This window comes from Terrapene carolina, unplaced genomic scaffold (genome assembly GCF_002925995.2).
Source record: "Terrapene carolina triunguis isolate 2854851 unplaced genomic scaffold, T_m_triunguis-2.0 Scaffold838, whole genome shotgun sequence".
NCBI classification, from domain to species: domain Eukaryota; kingdom Metazoa; phylum Chordata; order Testudines; family Emydidae; genus Terrapene; species Terrapene triunguis.
The window spans coordinates 4,898,815-4,921,972 of NW_020665189.1; the positions used below are offsets into that span (position 1 = coordinate 4,898,815).

The window sequence follows — 23,158 nt, forward strand, 5'->3', positions numbered from 1 at the left end:
GGAGGTCCTTCACTCCCAGGCGGAGTGAGGGACCGTCCGCCGAATTGCCGCCGAATACCTGGAACTGCCGCCCCTGTCCGGAACGGCTGCCCCAAGCACCTGCTTGAGAAGCTGGTGCCTGGAGCCGGCCCTGCTGCCCATGCATTTTATAGTAGGTAAAGTTTTCAAGTATATCAGGTAACAACATCTGGATACAATTTTATTAGGTTTCCTAATTAGAAAAGCAGTTTGTCTTTAAAAAGGGCTCATTTTCTTAGAGTCCATCCCCTTCTAATTTAATCCTGTGCTTATGCTAAATGCTGCATGAGCAACATCAGGCTAAGATGTGGCAAATTATGGCACCATAAACACAGGCTTCTCCAGCAGAATCTGCTGTCAGTTACACCAGTATAAATCCAGAGTAATGATGTGCTTCACTGGAGTCACTCTGGATTTACACTGGTTTAACGGAAAGCTGAATATTATGAATTCCCTGCAATATCAAGCAAAGGGAGAAAGCTTTTACGGGAGTTTTCCCTGTGTAACCAGTGGGGAAAATGGGCCTACACACTGTATTCCAACAAGAAAAAGAAAATCAGAAAACTGCTATGTAGGTAAATTTTCACTCTGTTTGTCTTCTTTCTTTTCCACCCAAGCTTGCAGCTGTGTGAAAGTCTCCCTGTTTCGGTAAATGTCACCTCCACTTTGGAAATGATGGCACATTGTTATTTTGAAGCCGGGCTCTGTTTTTTCTTTATTATGGAGAGGTAGGAAACTCTCCATAATTAAGGCAGTAATTGGCTTTTTCCATTACAAGCTTTACTGTGAACCCCATCAAACCTCACCAAAATGAAACCACTCTACCTGAAATTTCTTATGTGGTCACTGAAGACCAGTGCCACATCTGTGTGTTTTAAAGTGTGTGGTAAGTGGAGAAGGTGTTTGTGAGGTGGCAATAGGTAAAATCAGAATTGCCTCACTCTTGTAAAATTATGATATATAAATTCTCCATGTTATATTAAAAAAAATAAAAAAATAAAAAAAAGCTTAGCTTAGAACCTCTAAATGATCCTTACCTCAGGTTGGTGCCGTTCATTGTTTTGGGGAAGGTTTGTAGGTTGTTACCTGCACTTTTCAAACCTGTGAGAACTCCCAGGGGACTCCAGGGAGTTCATATGGTGCTTACTTGTGGATGTAAAGCCACAGCTCACCAGTAGGGAGCAGTGTATGGGGTGCTGCAGCCAGGCACTCCACTACTTTGCCCTTTGTTCAGCAATTCATGCTGGTGCGAAGGAAGCACACGACTTTATGACTTGGCAGGTGAATTAGACCCAATGCTTGAGAAAGCAGAGGGAGATCTTGGCTACTGGTTGAGGCGTGCTGTACTTTTTCCAATTCTAATATATCTTTTTGGGATAGCTCAGTGGTTTGAGCATTGGCCTAGTAAGCCCAGGGTTGTGAGTTCAATCCTTGAGGGGGCCACTTAGGGATCTGGGGCAAAATCAGTACTTGGTCCTGCTAGTGAAGGCAGGGGGCTGGACTTGATGACCTTTCAAGGTCCCTTCCAGTTCTAGGAAATAGGGTATCTCCATTAATTTAATTTAACCAGAACGGCACACAGTATTCAAAGTGTAGGTGTACCATGAATTTACACAGTGTCATCATGATATTTTCTGTCTTATTATCTATCCCTTTTCTAATGGTTCCTAACATTCTGTTAGCTTTTTTGACTGCCGCTGCACATTGAGAAGATGTTTTTCAGAGAACTATCCACAATTATCCTTTTCAGCAGTTCTACTGCCTAGGCAGTTATTTCCCATTTTGTAGCTGGGCATTTAATTTTTCCCGAAATGAAGTACTTTACACTTGTCTTTAAAGTCATAAAACTATCTGAGCTTCCTTATGCATCATCCTTTGTATTGCTTATTTCAGGGGTGTCTAGAGTTAGGGCTTTTAATCTGAGGCACAACAGGACCCAGACACCAAGATGCTATGTTGCAACTATAGATAGAATATGATCGGTCCTATAGGTATATTAAAGATGAATGGCTGGAAAATGTGACACCCGGAATGGTGTGTGAGAGAATGAAAAAAGAGAATGAAAAAAGTTATCTTTGAGATATATAAGGCAGTTTGTCTAGTGGCTAGAGCAGGGAACTATAACAGCAGAATGGACTGATTTAAATAAAATTTTAATAATGATTTAAAACAGCAAGCAGAAAACCTTGATTTGAATAATCAAATTTAATCTTATTTTGCATTTGTAATTTTTGATTTTTTCTAAAGAAAGTTTTTCTAAATATAACCTTTACACTAAATTTGGTGGTACTTTGTGCTGTCCAGAAGGACACATTATACCTAAATACATATATATAAATTATATAGCTTAACTTACATTTATTCAGATTCTTAATTTTTACTTTTTGTATTATGTTGAAAATAGTCAGAGACACATTTTGTATTTACTAGATGATGATTTGTGTCAAACTGTGTTGGAAATTGGAATTTAATTAAAAATTCACAAACAGCATTTTAAATTTTTTTAGCTAAATAAAACTAACAACTGTGCTGGATACATTAAAAAAAAGTTTATTAAAACATTTTGCATTTAAAACTGATTTTATTAAACAGAGGAAGTATTCTCTGTAGTTAGTGAACTGGACTGATGGTTTCTGGTCACTGTGTCCTTCAAGATTTTAGAACGAGTAGAGCTCATCCTCTCACACCTCATTTTTATTCATAGACCAGAAGAGGAAAACAAGCTTTCCTTCTTTTACAACTCCCAATTGGTTTTTCAACTTTAAATGAACTAATCATTGGACTGAACTAGTTGAATAAACTGAATGGAGAAAATATTCTCTCTGCATCTGCACAAGAGGCTACTGCTGTCAAAAGCTGGGTTTAGCGCTTTAGCAAAGTCTGGTGCTGGTGGCTTCGCCAGTGACTTCTGCTAATTCAGTCCACAGACTTTCTTTAGAACATTGGCAACAAACACGTACCGTTGGAATATTATTATTTTATTAAATTTAAAAGATTTTAATAGGTTATAGTAAATTTAGGCCTTATTATGGGTTATTTAAAATTTAAATAGGTTTGTTTTTAAAAAGAAAATCTATTGAATTGAAATTTAAAAATCCAGTTTAAATATAAACATTTTTTTTTTGTTATCTTAGAAAAACTTCTTTTTAAATCAATCCTGACTGGGAGTCAGGAGAGCTGGGTTCTATTTCCAGCTCTGCCATTGGACTGTTGTGACCCTCTCTGGGCTTCAGTTTCCTCATCTAATAATGCACTTTAAGATGGCTGGAGAAAATAGGGTTGTCCACTGTCTAATCGCACAAACCCAAATACCCTTGCCCGCCCCTTCCCCAAGGCCACACCCCTTCTCTGAGGCCCCGCCCCTGCTCACTCCAGCCGCCCTCCCTCAGTTGCTCGCTCTCTCCCACCCTCACTTCACTTTCACTGGGCGGGGTAAGGGGGTTGGGGTGCGGGAGGGGGTGCGGGCTCTGGGCTGGGGGGTGGAGCTGAGGGGTTTGGCGTGTGGGAGGGGGTTCTGGGCTGAGCCTGGGGCAGGGGGTTGGGGTCTGGGAGGGAGTGAGGGGTGTGGGCTCTGGGAGGGAGTTTATGTGTGGGAGGGGGCTCAGGACTGGGGCAGGTGGTTGGGGTGTGGGAGGAGGTTCGGGGTGTGGGCTCTTGAAGGGAGTTTGGGTGCAGGAGGTGGCTGGGGCAGGGATTTGGGGAGCAGAAGGGAGTTTGGGTGCGGGAGGGGGCTCAGGGCAGGGGGTTTGGGTGCAGGAGAAGGTGCGGGAGGGAGTTTGGGTGCGGAAGGGGGCTCTGGACTGAGCCTGGGGCAAGGTGTTGGGGTGCAGGAAGGGGTGAGGGGTACAGGCTCCGGGAGGGAGTTTGGGTGTGGGAGAGGGCTCAGGGCTGGGGCAGGGGGTTGGGGTGTGGGAGGAGGTTTGGGGTGCAGGCTCCGGCTAGGTGGCCCTTACCTTGGGTGGCTCCCAGAAGTGATGGCATGTCCAGTAGCGTCCTAGGCTCAGGGGCAGCCAGGCAGCACTGCACATTGTCCCTGCCTGCAGGCACCACCCCCACAACTCCCACTGGCAGTGGTTCTCCATTCCCAGCCAATGGGAGCTGAGGAGTCAGCGCTCGGTGCGGGGGAATTGCGCAGAGACCCCCTGGCCATGCCTCCACCTAGCAGCCGCAGGGATATGCTGGCTGCTTCTGGGAGCCGCGCGGCGTCAGGGCAGGTAGGGAGCCTGCCTTAGCCCTGCTACGCCACTGGACTTTTAGTGGCCTAAAATCTCCCAAATTGGCTTCAGTAGCCTCCGGGAGATTGAGTCCGATTCCAGGAGACTCCTGGCCAAACCGGGAGGGTTGGCAACCCTAGGAGGAAAGCATCTATAGAAGTGTAAAGTTGTTGGTGGTATTATAGGGATTCAAGAAGATGGATGCTGTGATGCTGGCAGGTGCTTTTTGGGGCCCGGATGGCAGAGGAGAAAATAAATCGGACAACCTTGTGAGCTTCAAGAGATCACTTGAGAGATTCTTCTTGATCCTTGACAAAAATACAGAATATTGCAGCTGCAAGCAGTTGAAACAGGCCGTTTCACTGAAACAGGCAGCCAGGTTATGTGGGTTAAGAAACATTTACAATCCCTTCTCTTAAGAAGCCTTAATGGCATAAAATGGACTGAAGTTGTGACTGTTCCGCATTATCTGTTGTTTCAAGTGAAGTGTCCTGCGTTCTGTTGTGGGCACCTGTGCCTACACTATGATCCAGGGGCATGGTTCCCCTGCTTGTGTACACATACAGGTGCTAGCTTGCGTGGAGCGAGCATGGCTATAAATAGCAGCGTATCCATAGTGACACGGGTAGCGGACGCAGGGCTGAGCCGGGCCAAATACAAATGCACCTGAAAACCATGGTGCATACGCAGCATGGCTCAGCTGCGCCTCTGGTGCCACTGCCTGTGCTACTGCACCTTCACTACTATTTATACTCGTGCTAGCTCTCATTGAGCTTCCACAAGTATGTGTGCACGGGCAGCAGCATCAGGGCCTTAGCTCGTTGTGCAGACGTAGCCTGTGTTGCACTGGCGCGTACTTAAATAAACCTGGCTGTCCCTCTGTTGTGCCCTCAAGACCCTTTCGCAAACAAGATGAGGTCATTTTAGCGAGCAACATTTTACTGACGATCTAAATGTTGGGATATACCCAGATCAATAAAAATGCAGGCACAGAAATCGTCCCCATCAACTGTCAGCCTAGTGCAGTCTGCTCTGACTCGCATGGTTTGATTTAAGAGGATCAGAAACATTCACAATACTTCAAATAGCAAAACCCCAATGTTAAGGATCAGTTCAGACGTTAAAGCGATACCCTTTTGACGGTATTGCAGTGCCAGTTATAAGACAGCCTTAGACTGAGAAGACGGTAAATATCAGCATAGAAACCCATGCTCTGCTACATCAGTATAAATTCATTGTCACTTCATGGACATCAGTGAGTTAATCCAGAATTACACCAGTGTAATTAAGAGGATAATTTGGCCCAGAGACCTCACTGTACTTCATCTCTGATGGAGGGTTGGGCAAACTAGTTTGAAAGGAACCTCAGATTCTGTATTTTATCAGTAAGTACATTAGGCATATACAGAGCAAGTGATTTGTATACACTCTCAAACCAGCTGAATTCATCTGTCAAACCTAATGTCTAAATATTGAGAGTGTGAAGTGTCTGTACTCTATGAACCCAGCGTTCAATGTTATTTAAAACAAAACAAAAAAGTGGTGAAAAGCAGGTCTTAACTGGCACGGTTCTCTTGCTCTGATAAACAGTAGCTGTGGTTCATAAAAAATAAAATACAATTTATAGTCTAAACTGCATTAATTAACCCTTTGGAGACTACAGATATAGTATCTCTATGACCTCCTAAGCATTAATTTGGTTAGCAGCATGCTGAAAATCAGTGGTCATAGGGTTAAATCACATCTGATGTAGGAGCTATAACATTCTTTCTCAAGTTCCTGTGCATGCGGATCCCACTTATGGTTGTGCTCGCATCCTCTGCGCTGCAGTGTGGAAGGTTTTTCTTTCGCAGAGTCCCCTAGGGGTTGCACATGTCACATGCTCTTGCGCACCCCTTCTTAAGAGCAGGGAGACCCCAACTGCCATCCAGTTCCGACAGAGTGTTGGAAATTCTCTGTGTCCCTCTTAATTAGATAGCTATAGTGTAGGATGGATGGACAGCTAGCTTTCAGTTCATTAGATTTTTTTGTTTTCTGGCCTGCTGGCAAAAAGAAAAAAAAAGTAGGTAGTAGTGGTGGAGGACTTTTGGGGCGGCTATGTCTTAGTCATGCTTAACGGGTTTTAAATCTCATTTGTCGAACAGAAGGGTAAATATTCAAGGAGAGCCGTATAATGTCCATGTGTGAGTTTTTTAGGCATTTGTGAAACGCACACTGGAGTCCAGAGTGTCCTCAAGATTTTCCTCATGGAGAAATCCATGAGAGCAACTTCGAAGAGATTCTGAAAGAACAGGGAACAACCTCTGTTCCTCGAATGCACCAGAGATTAGGGAAATAACCCAGAGTTTTAGGGGTTCAAAGAGAACTTTCAGATCTGAAAGGACCTTGCCTCAGCAAGCTAAGGTCATTTGGAGACCAGATTTATTCAATTCCTTTCAGGTCAGTGTCTAGAATTACTGTATCAGGCAATGCTGGCTACATATAACTACATGCAATGGGGCAGAATCACAGACTATTATGATAAACTCCCTGCAGAGTTAGAAGAATGTACTTCCATCTGCTCTGAAGGAATGTTGATTGCAAAAAATTTCTGCAAGCAGCTTTGGACTCAGTGGATGTGATCTATGGCAACTGGAACTGTCGTCATGAGAAGACTCTTGGCTTTCTGTATTGGGCCTGCCTAGGGAGGGCCAGACTATACTAGTGGGACCTCCCTTTCAATGGTCAAGATCTTTTTAGTGCTAAGACAGATGACACATTGCATTCTCTAAAGGACTCTAGAGCCATATTAAGGTTGTTTGGTCTCCTCACTCTGTCCTTCAGAAGAAAGCAGTATAGACCTCAAGCTTCTACCAAACAGAGTCCTCAACCTGCCGCTTCGACCTGTTTCTTCCATCAGAGACCTTTTGATCAAGGAAGAGAGAGATCAAGATTCCAGAAGAGGAAATTGTTTGATCCATCTAATATCTTGGCACCATCTGTTCATCCTCAAAAGAAGCACTTTTGATGCTATGGTTGAGGATACATATACAATCTACTTGAATTTATTCCCCCGTCCCTCCCCCCCCATCTTTTTTTAAAGGATTGAGCTGGAATAACCATGGACCAGTGGGTTCTCCAGGTCATCCAGGAGGGTTATATTATAGAATTCCACATCATTCCAGACATATTTCCAAGAATGTGCCAGTTAATTTCAGATCTGAGGACTCATCCTCAGAACCATGTAAAAGTCTCCCTAAAACTATTAGGCAACATGGCCTCTTGTACTTATCTAACCCCTTTCTCAAGGCTCAGAATGAGACCTCTGCCGTCCTGGATTAAATGGGTGTTTTGGTCGAGTGTCCACCCTATAGGGATAAGAATAAAGATAGCACAGCCAGTCCATAGAGTCCCTGAACACAAGCAATATGTCCTGGGAACTCCATTTCATACTCTAGATCCTACCAAGATTCCCATCACCGATGTATCCCAATAGGGGTGGGGTTCTCATCTAGATCAATTTCAAATGCACAGTGTTTGTTCTATAAAGGACTCCTTGAATCATATTAATGTACTGGAGCTAAGAATGATTTGCTTAGCATTCAGGTCTTTCCTTCCACTACTACAGGGTTCAAGTGCTGTGGGCAATTGCACAGTGATTGTCTAATATTAAACAAACAAGGACAGGCAAGTTCAGACCCTCTTTATCAAGAAGCCATAATGCTGTGGAAATGGTGCATTTAGTATCACATCAAGATTATAGCACTTCATCTACCAGGACAGGCTAGTGTCTGTGCTTCATCTGGACCCTGCATCTTTGGACTTGACAGTGTGGAAGATTTTTGGTGAATACCCAAGTATAAGGAACGTTCATTGTAGGTACAAACAGTTTTTTTGGAGAACAGTAAACTTTCTACTAGAAAAAACATACATGGCAAAATGAAAGATATTTTAAGCTGGGGTGAACACAAGAGGATGTGTTCCTACCTGTTCTTCTATTCCACTCATTCTGGATTACCTTTTATTTAAAACAGTTTGGTTTGTCTTTAAATTCCATTAATATACATTTAGCATTTTTGGCTTGTCACCCACCAATTACAGGTTTGTCTGTCCTTTCTCATCTAACAGTTGTCAGATTCCTAAAAGGTTTGAATCTCACGTTTCCCCCAGCTAGAAATATACCTTCCTGATGAGACTTGAATTTAGTGCTTTCGGCTCTAATGGAACCACTTTTTGAACCATTATCACCTTTTTCTAGTCAACGCTTACCTATGAAAGCTGCTTTTTAGTGGCTATTACTTCTGCCCGCAGTTAGCAAAATCCAAGCTCTCATCTCCTCCTCCCACCCCCACCCCGGTACACTGTTTTTCATACTGACAGAGTCAAATTTAGACCTCACCCTAAATTCATACCAAAGGTGGTGTCGGACTTTCATATTAATCTGTATATTCAATTACTGGTTTTCTTTCCTAGACCTCATGCATCTGACATGCAGAGTATGAAGTTTTGATTCCAGAGGAGAAAAGCCCTCCTTTACTACCTAAATACAATGAGACCATTTAGGAAGACCCTTAGGTTGTTTGTAGGCTATGGTAGAAGAACTATTGGCAGCCCTCTCTTGACTGAAAGACTGTCGAGAGAGGGCTGTATTAGAACTGTTGTGAGCTGTATTAGAACTGACTATGAGGTCAGTAAACTGAAACTTCCTTTGAACATCTTGGCTCATTTTCCTTCAACAGCATGCTGCAGTACGGTTCCGTTGATGGAAACACATAGGGCAGCTACATGGTTACCAGTTCATGCATTTACTAGGCATTACTCATTGGAGGCTTCGTCAAGAGTTAATGCTCAAGTTGGAAGAGCCAGTCCTTCAATCTTTGTTCAGAGAAGCTCCGTATCTCCCTCCTCCAAAGAGTCGAACGGCTTGCCAATCACCATGAGTGGAATCCACATGGACAGGAACTCGTAGAAGAAAGAGCGGTTACTTGACTGTGATCCTTGGGCATTTGGATCCCATGACCCACCCTCTATCCCCACAGCTCGGAGTCTTATCACTGAGCCTTTGGGTGGTGAAGGATGTGGCTGGCGGTTGGGGTTGCCCGACTCTTTATGCTTTCAGGAGGGGAAGCTTGAGAGCACGCAGAGCGCATGTGTGACCCCTAGGGGACATTGCCAGAGAAAAAGCTTCCAAATTCCTGTGCAGAGGGTGTGAAGTATATGAACATCTCAAATAATCAGTGACTGTAGGTTAAGCAACCATTCTTTTTCCTGCACAATTGTAAGCTGCTTTTTCAAGCATGTAGTTTGTGCAAGGGGAAACTGGTAGTACCATGCTTAAGTCAATATGTGAGCAAGCAAACAATTGATTTTTCAATTCGGGGGCCAAACCAAAAATTCTGGAAAAAAAAATTGATTTGTACTGAATGTTTTTTTTTCTCGAGGAAATGAAAAATTGGGGGGAAAAGGGTCAAAATTAAATATTTTGAATGTTGATTCGAATTGACATTTCATTCTCAAATGTTTCAAAATGACATTTTTGAAATGGTTCATTTTAATATTTTCAAAATGGGACATTTTGATTTTTTTTTCTTTTTTTTTGTAGCCAAAACTATTTGTCGAGTTTGATCCAAATTTGCAAATAGTTTCAGTGCCCCCAAAAGTGCACATTTTTTGGCTAATTTACTATTGCCCCCCCCCCCCCGCAAATCACCCCTCTCTAGTCAGTATTCTTACTTTAGAGCAGAGACAATTTTTGATTCTCTTACACTACATTCAGGAGTAGCAGATTTGGATTCTTAGATAATTCAATAAATAGAGCTCTGTTCATATATGTCCAAAATATGATAATTTGAGCTGGGCAGGAAATGGTTTCCCAACCCACAAATGTTTTTGAGAGTTCAAAATTTTTTACCATCCCCAATTCGGATGAAAAGCTGAAATCTCAAAAAATTTCATGAACCAAAAACCAGGTGAATTAAAATGTTTTTTGCTTTTCCATTTCAAGGTTTTTCTTTGTAATCATTTGTCATTCTAATTATTTAATTGAAAATTTCCCAACCAACTCCAGCCACAATGTTCTGTTTGCTACATAATGTTATTTTTTTAATTAAACCCTGAATATGTATATTTGATGTTGTTCTTATTGACGGGGCAAATAATAGCACTGGTAAAAGCTGGTCTCTAGCTCTTTCCAAATCTCATCTGAAAATACATTCTTCCTCCCCGCTGCCCTGCCACTTCTTCATTTCCCTCTCCTTTCATTGCTGGCTTTGTATCTAAATGGAGATTTCTTGGGGCAGATGGGGAGGGTGCTGCCTGCGTTGCTTTGAATCAGATATATTACTGCTGTCAGTCGGCTCAAAGTGGTGCTTTGTGTCCATTTTGCCTGCGTGTGTTCAGATCTCACCTGCCTGCTGGCGAAGGCGTTCACTTGTATTGATTTTTCATGCTTTCGTTTCACCACTTTTTTCTGTAATTGACATTACGACTCCATGGAGCATTTTGGGACGCAGTTCATATGTGAATGGTGCTGCTGTGTAAACCTTCTCCTATCCCCTTATTTTAACGGAAGCATCCGACCACCTGAATTGCAGCCACTACTGCCATAAATTGTTCCCTCCATTATTCAGACTTCCAGTTATCTGAATACTTTTGATGTCTCACAAAGCATTTTGGATAAAGAGGGTTGTACCGTGTACCAAATAAGGGCTTTATCCTGTGAAGTGAATCAATAGGAGTTAGGGGTGTCCGCTCCTGGGGGATCAGGCCTGAAAGTTGTATTGTGCTGTATGGTCCATCAGAGTGGAATGGTTCTGGAATTTCCTTTCTGGATCATCTGGTGTAATTGTGAGGTGTTCAGAACAGAGTTTGAAAAAGAATTTAATGGGGAAACACTCATGGCTACAAATAATCTAATTTCTGCACTTGGACGTGTTTCCGCTCTCTTTGAAATTAGTGGCAAAACTCCCTTTGACTTCAATAGTTTTACATAACCACTCATCAAATGGCCCAAGATGACAGGAGATATAAATACACACATGTCTAATCTAATGTATTTGCTTGTAAATCTGTGAATTATCCTGCCAGGTCAGAATGTGCCAGAAATGCGATTCTCATTTAAGGAGGAGATATCCTACCAACCTAAATTCCCCCTACATTTTCAGTTGGCTAAGTTATTCCTCACACTGTGATAACTCAGTTAATTGTTCTGTACTGTGGTGTGTGCTGCTGAACAGATGCTACATTTTCCTTCAGAAGTGGCTGCATTTCAGAGGTAGATGAAGTGATGCCAGTGAATAGCACTGTGTGTATATCAGTTTTATTGGGATCTTTAGCATAATGCAAACATAAAACATGATTTTAAAAAAATTAACAAGGCAGTGTTAGAAAAACTACCTAATTATGCATTTTTCAGACAGGAATAGCTCTACTAAAAGATCTGCTTCTTAGTTGCACAATATGCAACTTTTAACCAATTATGAAAGATCTATTTTATTTCTGTTTCATTTTGTTTAAAGAACAGTGTATATTTAAAATCAGATTAAAATCACATGAAATCCATGTTAGAGTCCATGTTGTGCCCTATTCTAAGGGCACTATCTGAATTTTCCATATCTTTTGACCCTTTCTTAATGCTATATATATAAACTCTGCCTTTTTATATTGAGTGATATATGTGCTTTCTACTGTAGGTGGCTATGGATTCTGTGCTTCATTATTATTTCCCTCTCTCTGTTCTTCACCCTCTTTGTTTACTATGGAACGCTTACTCCAGAGCATATACTTTCCCTGTATGATTTATGATGTCTGACTTTGCCAAAAGAGTGCCATGGAGCTGCTTGCTAATAATTGACAAATGACTTGGTTGTGCAGACTGATGGCCTTGTTCTGCCTTTGCCCTGTAGGTTTGTACCAAGGTTTTGGGAGAAGGCTGCTCAGACCTGACTCAGCTGCTTTAGTTTTAGTTTGAAAGGAGATGTCTGAGTTCTACCATTTGTGACTCAGTAGATGGAACTCTTTCTTCTGCATCAGAACTGAACCAATGTCCCTTCTTTGGGCTAGGGGCGATGTGCTGCCACAGGAGCCCTCTCCTAGATGTGACATAAAATGAACAGAGTGGTGACTTTAAAAATTCCAAAGTGATTTGGACACACAATTCTCATTAATTTTAATGGGAATGGGGCATCAAATTCCCCAAAGCAGCTTGGAAAATCTGTCATAGTCACTAAAGATCCCATGGCATTTTTTCAATAGCAAGGTTAACCCCAGAGTCGTAGCTGAATGCCTCCCTTAGAACCATTCTTTGTTTTAATTTATATACAGTGCTCATTGATCTCTGTTCTAAACTACTTGGTTCTAAAGAGCTGCTATGTTGCACCCTAGAGTTGACTGCATTTCTCTGATTGGTGAAGTGATTCCTCTGTGTAATAATAAACAAACAAACAAAAACCAACCAAACAAACAAACAAAAACCCACAAAACCACCTTTGGGATGAATGGAGCTGTCTGCTGGAAAACATACAGGTTATTGTTAAGAAAAAGTTGAAGAAAGCCAACTTGAAAAGCAGCCCTTATGAGATGTGCAGTGTAGAAATAGCATTGCTGAGAGCATAGCCCAAGCAGTGCGGTGGCACTGCTCAGCACAGCTGACAATTAAATGATTCGTGTTGCCTAAGCGAATAGCAAACAATGGGTGTCAAAATGCACCACTTCATTATATATAATTGAGAAAGTAAAATGTGAGGGTAATAGTCTGGGTCACAGGCGGCTGAGGCGGTGGATCTGATCAGCTTAATGAGCACAGAGAGAGAGAGAGACTCCACAGAAAGCCAAATCCACCAGCAGGGGTCCTTGTAGAAGTAAGAGTTGTAGAACAAACCATTTAAGTTGTTCTTGTGCTAGGCTTACATTTGTGAAAACATCCCACCTATTTGAGGGGATCACCAAAATGGCAGGATTTGGGAAGTCCGCTGTTACTTGTAGCTGTTGTGTTGGCTCACCTCATATCCCCTGGGGGTGAAGTCAGGAAGTAGGAATATGAGGTCTTTTGCCACTGGGTTGTCGTCAGATGTTTGGCTCCATGCGTGTGTTCTTTCTGCGTGTGCACCAACTGACCAATAAGCTCACAAGACTTGGTTTAGTAGTGAAGGCACCCGGCCAGGTTTATTGCTAATGCTGGAATGCCCCGGCTCAATGGTTACAGGTCACGCTAACACATGTATGCCTGTGACAATGGACAGCTCAGTCAGTGGTGGGATTTTCCACTGTCCCCTAGGCCAGACGATAGCTTAAAGCAAGGTAGCCCAACATTTATAGACGGAGACAAACAATCTGGGATTAAATAATGTACGTATCACCTTGTGTGTTTCATGACATGTTTGTTACCTCCCCTTGTTCTTTCCTCCCGATGTTTCAGACAACATTCCTATTCACCACCTGTCTTTGTACTTTTACTCCTGATGTTTCAGACAAAATATCACTATTCATCTCTTTTGTCAAACCATTTTATTGTATGCTAGGTTGTGCTGGCCTGCTGGATTGTGTTTACATATTCAGTGTGTTTTAGCCATGCTAGCAATACTGTTGCTGAGTTTGTGTACCGGACACTGACTTGCAGGCAAGCAGCTGCTTTTGACAGGGCCTGACTGTTGCTCACAGCATAACTTTTGCTGACTTTGGTTCAGGCCTCAGGCCCATGCCTCAGGCTCTCTTTCTACTACACGGGTCACTGACTTCAATCCAGCCCATGGGATTAGTTACCACCTGATGGCTGCTTGGTGACCTATTGGAAAAGAGCTGGAGGTTCCAGTTCAACCCTTATGGAAAGTGCTATAAAATGTAACAGACAACAATAACCATTTGGTGAGTTTTTTCACTATCTCTAGAAATCAACAGAGAATTTGATTCCTTCTGTAGAATTTTTTAGGACAGTTAAAAAGGCAACAAGAAATACCATATTCTCTACTACATTCTGTAGGGTTTTGCAGTAATTTCTGAGAGAATCTCACTAAGTTGCTGTAGAACACTGTTGGTTTCAACTTTCTTTAATTTTAGAGGACTTTTCCATATGGGAATTCCCAGCTGGGAGAAGTATCCCTAACACAGAAAGCATCAACACTACCTTTTTTGGTAGTCTCATTAGAGAAGCCAAAGCTGAATGACCACGAATACTGATTATCGTTCCATCAATAGAGGCCGCCCCTCTAGGGCAGAGTTCAGGTAGATTTGTGGGCGTGTACTGCCACTGTGCTGTCCCTTTTCTGGGAACAAATGGTGGCCGTCAGTTTCTAGACCATGGAGAACTACTTTGTTATGGAATCACAGAGAGCCACCAAATAACGACTGTGTCATCCCACACACTGCATTGTGATTGGATACTGATCCAGTGCACATACAGCCATTCAGGGCATCAGCATCATATCACAGCTACTTTGTGACTCTGCAACTCAATGCAACACATTCTCTCTCTGTTCTTTGTCTGTGACCTCCTCTCTGGCTGATGAGGGGGAAAGATTGGGTGTGAGGGTGGGTGTGCATTTCTTCATCTCATTTGCCCTCCCGGGTTGATGAGGAGTGAGGAAACAATTTTTTTTCTTACTCCTCGTCTCTGGTTCCTGGCTGCTGGAAGGGATGTTTGCACAGAACTCTCACCCCACCCCCTCACACTTTGTATGCAAGGGGTAATGCTGTGATTGGAGCATGAAGGGTGTCACTCAAGCCCCACAGACTCCATGAGAGCTGCGTGTAGGTCTAAAGCCACAGCTTGAGGATTGTTGCTCCTGGGGCTTCTGCTCAGGCAACCAAATCAATTGAAACCCACTTAAGGGAGAAGACTTGCAAAGCAAAGGAAGTAACGGTATATCCTCTTGTGATTTTCTTGCAGTAACGACCACACTCTCCTCCTGGTCAGGACACGCCAGAAAATGCAACGAAACAGCCAAATCCTATTGCGTCAACGGCGGGGTGTGCTACTACATCGAGGGGATCAATCAGCTGTCTTGCAAGTGAGTGAGGGTCGTGCTTATTTCGACACACAAGTAGCCTGGAATGGAATCGGGGATGGTTGTGCGATTGCAGAAGGAGTGATGTCTCTTGGAAGGTTCCCTGGCGATTGTGCTGGTTAAGCTGCGCAGATTTAGCAAAAGGGTGTTTTTTGATGGCGTTGCCTTATCCCTAGGGCCCTTCCAAATTCACAGCTGTGAAAAATGTGTCACAGAGCATAAAATAAGCCCTCCCCTGTGAAATCTAGCTATTGGTTGGAAGAGAGAGGGGCACGGCTGGAGGTGCCCCAGCCAGGGGCTCCTACCATTCCCCTGGCTCCAGCTGCTAGTCCCCAGACTGGGAAGAAACAGGACTAGCTCTTCCCCTGCACAGCTGCAGAGCTTCCCGAAGAAGGGAGAGGTACCCAGAGGTGGGTCTGATCTCCTCCCCGCCCCAAAAAAGCAGCTGTACAGGGGAAGAGCAAGTCCTGTCCCTCCCCAGCTCAGCGGGGACTAGCATCTAGGAGCCCTTAGATGGGGCACTTCCAGCAGCAGGAGGGAGATCAGACCCACCTCCGGGAACCTCTTGTGGCCGCAGGAAGTTCGCAAAAGTGAGGGTGGCAATCCCGTGACTCCACCCCCTTTTGGGTTGGGACCCCCAGGGTTACAACACTGTGAAATTTCAGATGTAAACCTTTGAAAACGTGAAATTGATTAATTTTCAAATCCTATGGCTGTGAAATTGACCAGAATGGACTGTGAATTTGGTAGGGCCCTACTTATCCCCAAGTACCATATGTCACTTCTATTGAAACTTCCTTTAAGGATACGATTATGCTGGAAGTTTGAAAAGATGTTTTCTCTCTTCCCACTTCCCTTACGGCTGCAGGGAAGGGTGGGATCTGCATTTCCCTGTGCAACTCTCCCCAACCTAGGTCAAGGTTCAGCATCAGAGTCACCATCCTCCCCGTTAAGAATGGATGGGGCCTTCCTTGGAGCATGCAAATCTCGCTCTCACTTCTCAACCAGAGGGGACCCTGATGAGTGACTCAAAGCCCTCTCCCCTCCCCCTCTCCCTTAGGGGCCTTCTTGTCCCTCCCACAGCCCGGTAGGGTAAAGAATGAGGCTTGTGAGTGAGTCTCCCATGTGACATTTAGAACTCTAGCGCCATACCAAACTTGGTTTATAAAAGGCTTCTTGGGCATCAGTGAAAGGGAATCAAGTGTTGTGTTTACTGTGTTCCTTTTTATATTAGGACCAACAAAAAGCTCAGGGAGCCATACTAAGTCATCAATAGACATGGAATTTCCTTGAGAGGGTGGAGGGAAAGTGCACGGTATAGGGGATTGGTAATCTGCCATGAGAGCCTTTCACCTCTAGATCACTGTCTCAAACCTAGACAAGGCCAGCAGTAACCCAAAGCTAATACCATCTCGTGGCTTCACATTGGCAGCCTATGTGAAACATGGGTTGAGGGGCTCAGTCTAACGGTCAGCATCAGAAGTCTGCACCGCAGAAATAACCAAGACAGTCCGCAATCTGAGCAGACAGGCATAGAACAGAAGAGGCCTTGGAGATTAAACTGCCCTCACCCTTTGAAGTGGTCTCAAAGTTGAGGACCACCCGCAAGGCAGGGAGTGGGAGGTTTGCTCTTCTATTGAGTATGCTGTATCAACACTGTGCACGAGTTCTGTAGAAGACTAAGTCTCCATGGCTTTCTATCCAGCCCCCACTACGTTGTAACATGAAGTAAACATGGCAATTGCTCAGATCTGTTTCAGTCAGGGATAGGCCAACAAGTTTGGCTTCAAGTAAGTACTTGAACTGACTAAACTACAAACTATTTTGGAAGGTCAACAAAGTTTGGTTAAGTTTTTGTGTGTGTTTATTTCTACCATATTTTGCATGCTTTGGCACTCCTTTGTTTGGCAGGGATCACAAGCAAAGGGCTGATATTCATCCAAAGAGCCTGTTTCCCCCGTATTTATGACCCTGCGGTGAAAAGCTTGGATGCATACTTGATCCAGTGAGCTCAAATCTTTCCATGTGAGCAAAGCACCAATAGCCCTTATATATCATGGGCTTGATTTTCAGAGGTTCCAAGTGCCTTCAGCTCCCACTGACTTCAGCTGGAATTGTGTGGGCTCAGCACCTCATAATATCAGGCCCTTTTAGCCTTAGCATTCCCTGGAGGAAATGCAGGAGAAGCCGTAAAATGCCTTACAAGATTGTTGTGCAGCAACAATATTCTGGATCAGGTTTGGAAATGCAGTGTAACAATAGTCTGTCTTGTCACGGGATATAGAGATTGGCCCCAACCACAAGGCTGGATCCAAACACCCCTCAAACATTGAGAAAGTTCAGCTCCGTGGCTGGATCCAAGGGTTGTGGCTTGGAACTACATCTGAACAATGAGCTGAGCCAGTATCTTAGATCTGAATGCCCTCCTGCTTTGGGAAAGCTTGAATCCCGATCTGAATTTGGCAAATTGGGCCTATTTCTATTTTTATATGGAGGGAAATACATATTGAAACTTACTAGACAGTTCTCTGCATCCGCAGCTTGCTTAACTTTACAGGCCAGATCCTTAGCTGGTATAAATTGGCATAGCTTGTTTCATCGCAGTGATGCTATACCCGTTTTCATCAGCTGTGAATCTGGCTCAAAATCAATATGCAGCTCTTATGACTGAACACATTTTATTGTTTATGAACTACATCCATGACATGCCCATCTGAGGTGATCTTCTGGCTCGTGGTATGTTGCCAGTTTGGACTTTAATGGTGCCAGTTTGGGCACCCAGAAAGTCCCCTTTGGAAGGAGGGGAACAAGATTTTTCCCCCTCTTCACATCACTGGTGCAGGAGCAGTGCAGAGGAAAGCTTTACTGGTCTGAAAGCATTTGGACTGGTCTTGCCAAAGCGGTCCTAGCCTAGTCATGAAAGAGCACATCTTACAATTAGGACATTGTGATTGCTGTCTCATGAAGTTTTTTTCCTAACTTGAATTCCATCATGATTTTAGCAGCCGAAGCTTCATGAACCACTAGAAATAGACATAAATACTACAGAGATGATCCCATTTAAAAGCTGCAGTTTTTGTTTTCAGATGGTATGATGCATTGGTTTGCATCTCTAATGAGTCTCAACTTATTGGCTGCTAAAAGTGTGCTGGGATTGAAGGGTGTGGGGAGGGGAAAGCAAAGCACTGATCAGAATGAAGTGATTTCTAAGGTCCAAAATATCACTGTTCACCTGCCAGAGCTTGAAAAGAAAGCCTTGTACCACTGGAACCCCAGGTTTCCTACACTGTAACACCTTCATTTCTGGTCCTGATGTCCTCAGAGATACTGGGCATTAAATCTGCTACTGGTCCCTTGGTCTAGCAGGGATTTTTAAACACTGATCAGGGACTGAATATGACAAGTTTTGGGTTTCAGGCCAGTGTCATTTACAGTCCCTGGGGAATTGGAGGCACAACCACTAGCTCTCTAGTAACTAGTGGACATTTGAATTTATACATATGCATTGAATTTCAGATAGTTTAACTCCAGAACATTTTATTTTTTCTTGTAAAATGAGGCATTCTTAGTGTAGGTGGTTGGTGACTGACAGACAAAAGACTTCCACTACAGAATAGCAAAAGATTAGACTACGGACCAGATACTTTCAGAACGTGCTTGTATGCTGACTATCAAGACAGTCTGATTAGCTGCAGAAATGTGGAAAGCTGGTTCCAGGTGAGGGAGAAAATAACAAGTTCAGAGAAGAATTCAGAAAGGGGAGGTGGGATGGGGGTGAGGGGAGGAATAAATGGTTTGATCCATACTTCTTAGCCTTTCCACACTACATTATGGTCCTGTCCCTGTCCCAAAATCCACCCCCATCTCTACAGAAACGGAGTTGTGGGGCATTGGTCCTTTCATTGTGCAGCCTGTTAAAATACTTTTGAATCACAGCAGACTGTTTATGACACTTAAAATGTAAAAATTAAAATTGCCTATCATTAAAAAATGCACCAGAATCAAAACCCCAGATGGGAAAACACAAAGACTTTAGAGTGGTAAATGTTGTGGATTGGGCCCGCCTCTCCAGAAAACATACCAGGCAATGCAGTGAAAACAGTGTTGATAAAAACCTCGTTTCAAACCCGGTCTTTGTTCCTCTTTATCACTGGCAATGAATCCAATGTTTGGATTCTAAGACCTTCTTCTGGGCTGTATTATTTTCCCTTAGCAGTCCGGAAAGCAGATTCTGGCTCCTACACCAGCATGGTGTTATCAGCTTTTTCAATATTCCCCGTCTGAGATTCAACAGTCAGGAAATATGACTTGGGAACATTCCGCTTGTCCACCATGTGTTTTTATCTCCTTAGTCACCTTACTGGAACATATTTAATTATTTAGAGTGGTCCACAAACACAGGAGAGTCTTTCTGTGGATGTTATCTCTGCAAAAGAGCCAGTAGGCATCTGAAATTAATTCCTCTCCTGAAGTGGCTTCATGCCTGAGATGGTGCAGATATTTTCCATATGAAAGAGAGAGTAGCCCATGTTTTTGACTGAACTTTTGTAGCAGGGTCATCAGCAAATTGTTCCTTCCAGCCACCAAAAACCTGGGGAGGAAAATGCAGTGAAATTTTTGCCTGGAAAACCACATTTCAGTACAGTTCAACATTGGGGAGGGGGGAACCTAGACTTGGGTTACTGGAAATACATGCCCTGGAATTTCTAATCTGTGGCAGACCTCTCCATAGATTTTTGAGTCTTTGCAGAGTGTTTGCATAATTTAGGCTTTCATGTAAAAAAATAAATAAATAAAAACATCTACACATTTTGGTCGCAAAGAAAACCTGCTTATGCCCCAGGCAGTGCTGCCATCCTGAATCTGCAAACAGACCACCTGAAATTAAACCTTAGAGAGGTGTGACAGGCACCAGGTATATTGCAGCCTGTAGGCATATAAACTAAAAAGGACTATAGCACTATATATATATACAATTGACCCAACAGCACTAATAAAATGAAGAGCCTCTGACCCTGGGGGAAGTGGGGGTGGGAAGAATCATAGTTCAAGCCCCAGATGGTCCTGCTAGGAAAAGTCTTAGAAATGGGCCTTATAGCTTCCCTCAAAGGTAAAAATAATCCTCAAACTCAATTCCAGAGTCCTTAAGAACACCAGCAGTCGGTCAGACAAATCTCCAGCCTCAGCTAGAGGATCCCAGTACACATCAGCTGCTGGGCTGGAACATGTTGATGGGCCCTGATCACTGGGTATGGATGAGCTGTGCTTAGCTGAGTACATGAGAGGGGAGAGGTCAAAGGTGGCTGTGCACCATTCATGCACTCCCGTGGTCTTGGGGACAGCCATGGGGCACTTCAGCTCCTTGGCACAAGCTAGAGCAGCCTTAGGGTTGCTCAAATTGATGTTGGCTAGCAGATCCTTAGACTCCATTGCACCACTTGGGGATCACCAATGCACAATAGTGCACCACCCATGCTCTCTTACCCTTTAGGATTGCCAACTTGGTAATAATTGAAGACCAAACACTCCAGCAGGAGTGTCGGAACCTGCCCCGCCCTGCCTCTTCTCCCTGAGGCCCCACCCCTTCCCTCACAAAGCCCCCCCCCCCCCCTGCCTCTTCACATGAGGCCCCCCCCCCCCTCTTCCCCCCCCCCCCCCCGAGGCCATGCACTCCATCCACGCCTCTTCCCTCCTGTCACTCGCTGCTTTTCCCCTCCCACCTCGCCACCCGGGTCAGGAGGGACTCGCCTGTGGAGCTGGGGCTGGGAGCTGCAGCCGCCCAATGCAGATAGGCTGCGGCCCTGGCTGAGCGGGGGCTGCAGTGGGTGATGACCCACCGCCTCCCCCGCCCGCAGGAACCAGACATTGGGTGTCCGGTCAGTAGATCTGACCGGACGCTGTCGGAGCCCCTTTTTGACCAGACTTTCTGGTCAAAAACTGGGCAACAGGCAACTCTATTACCTTTCCATGTACTGGCATGCACCCTCTGCTGTGGGTTGGAGGGTTACACTAAGCCAGGATTCCCCTACAGTGGAGTACTCAGCTGCCCAGTTAAGGCAGTTTTATGACCTTTCAATATCATCAATACAGTTGTGCAAATAACCAATTTTGCAGTTTGGTGGCCTGACTGAAAGATTGAAAAACAAACAAACAAAAAACTTGTTTCAGGTTGACCTAAAATGAAATGTAAAAACAAATGTTTTGGGAACCAAACAAGTTGATTGAATTTCATGTTGGGTTGAACGAAATATTTTGTTTTGCTTTTGTGTAAAATTTAAAAAAAGTTGTTTCTAAGGGAAAGGTCTAACTGTTGCTAAACAAAACGTTTTGCCTTTTTTGCATTTTTTTCATCTGAAGCAATTCATTGAATTTGATACAGATGCACTAAATGTTTTGATCAACCTGAATCTGCATTTTTTTGGCAAGGAAATAATTTAATCCAATTTTTTTTACCCAGCTCTAGTTAGCAGTGTTGTAGAAAGGGACTGTAACATGGGCGAGGGCCTGGTGCTCAGCTTCTAAATTACATGGGACCAGAAGCCATCAATTGCTTTACAGAACCAAAATTATGAAAGATCATTTTTTCAAGAATCAGCTTGCAAGATTTAAAGATGCCAATAAATGAACATTCTAACCCTTGTTTTGGCCCTCAGCATAGGATTATGGGAGGGGAAAGGTCTAGAGGTTTGGACAATCACAAGCTGAAAATGAAAGATGTCAGAGGTGGGGGAAGATTTTAAAAAGAGGGAAGTGTGTGACATAAATAGTCAATTTGATTGAAAACTACTCAAAAATGTACATAAATAATTTGCTAAAAAAAACAAGCATTTTCCATGTTTTATGAGTCAGGTTGCTTCAGAATTCCACAGATTCCCATTTATATTTTCCTAATAAATCCACACACTATGGGAGAAAAAAATCCACAGAATTTTGCAACATTTCATGGACACCCCCAGCCCTTATGCATAGTACCACCTTTGCTGTGTCAAGCTGATATTTTGCATCCAAGGTCTCCCCACCATCACAGCTGTCTCGCTTAGCATCTACAGTTCATCTTCTTCACAGTGTCAGGATCCATGGAGTGCTTCTCAACCAACTTAATAATGTAACTGGGACAAGAAAATGATAAGTTGTGCTCTGCTGGGAAAGTGACATGAGCCTGCTTTAGTTAGTCTTCGCTCAAGTGCTCCCCTTTCTCTGCAATCGCTGATTTGTTTCTTTCCCAGCACCCTGTTCTGTATTCTGCTGCTGCTTCTCCAACAATTCCTACCTCAGAGCTTCAGGAGCAACTAATATTTTATTTATTTTTGATTTATTAAGTGTTTCTCTCAATATTCCTGAGTGCAGGGTCAGATGTATAAAATCCACAATGACACAGTTATAGCTACAACATCCTCCCTCCACCCCAGGCGTGCAAATTATGGTGCAAACAACATGCCATTTATTTTTCATTATTCCCCTATTTTAAAAAGCTTCAATCATCCCATCGGGGGGGAGGGGGGCAGAGGCAATGCCATGTGATGTAGCTGACCAGTCACATACCACAAACAACAAGCAGTGAAAAGGTGAAGTGACCAGGTTGCAAACAGTCAATAAGGTGATAGTTGACATGCACGGCAAGAACAATAAATACATTGGCAGAGTTCAGGGTCTGTTTGTGAACAATTTGCAAACAGATAGAAGGGCTAAATTATTTGGATAATTTATTTGCAATGAATAATTCGGCCAGCTATAGAATTCAGTCTCTTTCCTACGCTGTGCATGGCCTCTCTGCTGACCAGGGGGTCAGTAGTCCTAGCAGTGGTGGTTTGGTTATGGAATCCTAGAAACATAGGGCTGGAAGGAACCTTCAGAGGAGACTGGCTCCAGCCCCCGGAGCTGAGGCAGGACCAAGGATGCCTAGAGTGGACATATATACCTATGTGGACACACATCCACTAGGAACAA

General features: G+C 43.6%; 1 protein-coding gene across 1 annotated transcript in view; it reads left to right on the forward strand.

The window, feature by feature from the left end:
- NRG2 (neuregulin 2) overlaps positions 1-23,158 on the forward strand; it is a 279,171-nt gene that overhangs the window by 194,288 nt on the left and 61,725 nt on the right. Inside the window, 1 exon segment of the mRNA XM_026660842.1 lies at positions 15,094-15,214. Within this exon segment, the coding sequence (XP_026516627.1) occupies positions 15,094-15,214 (121 nt within the window).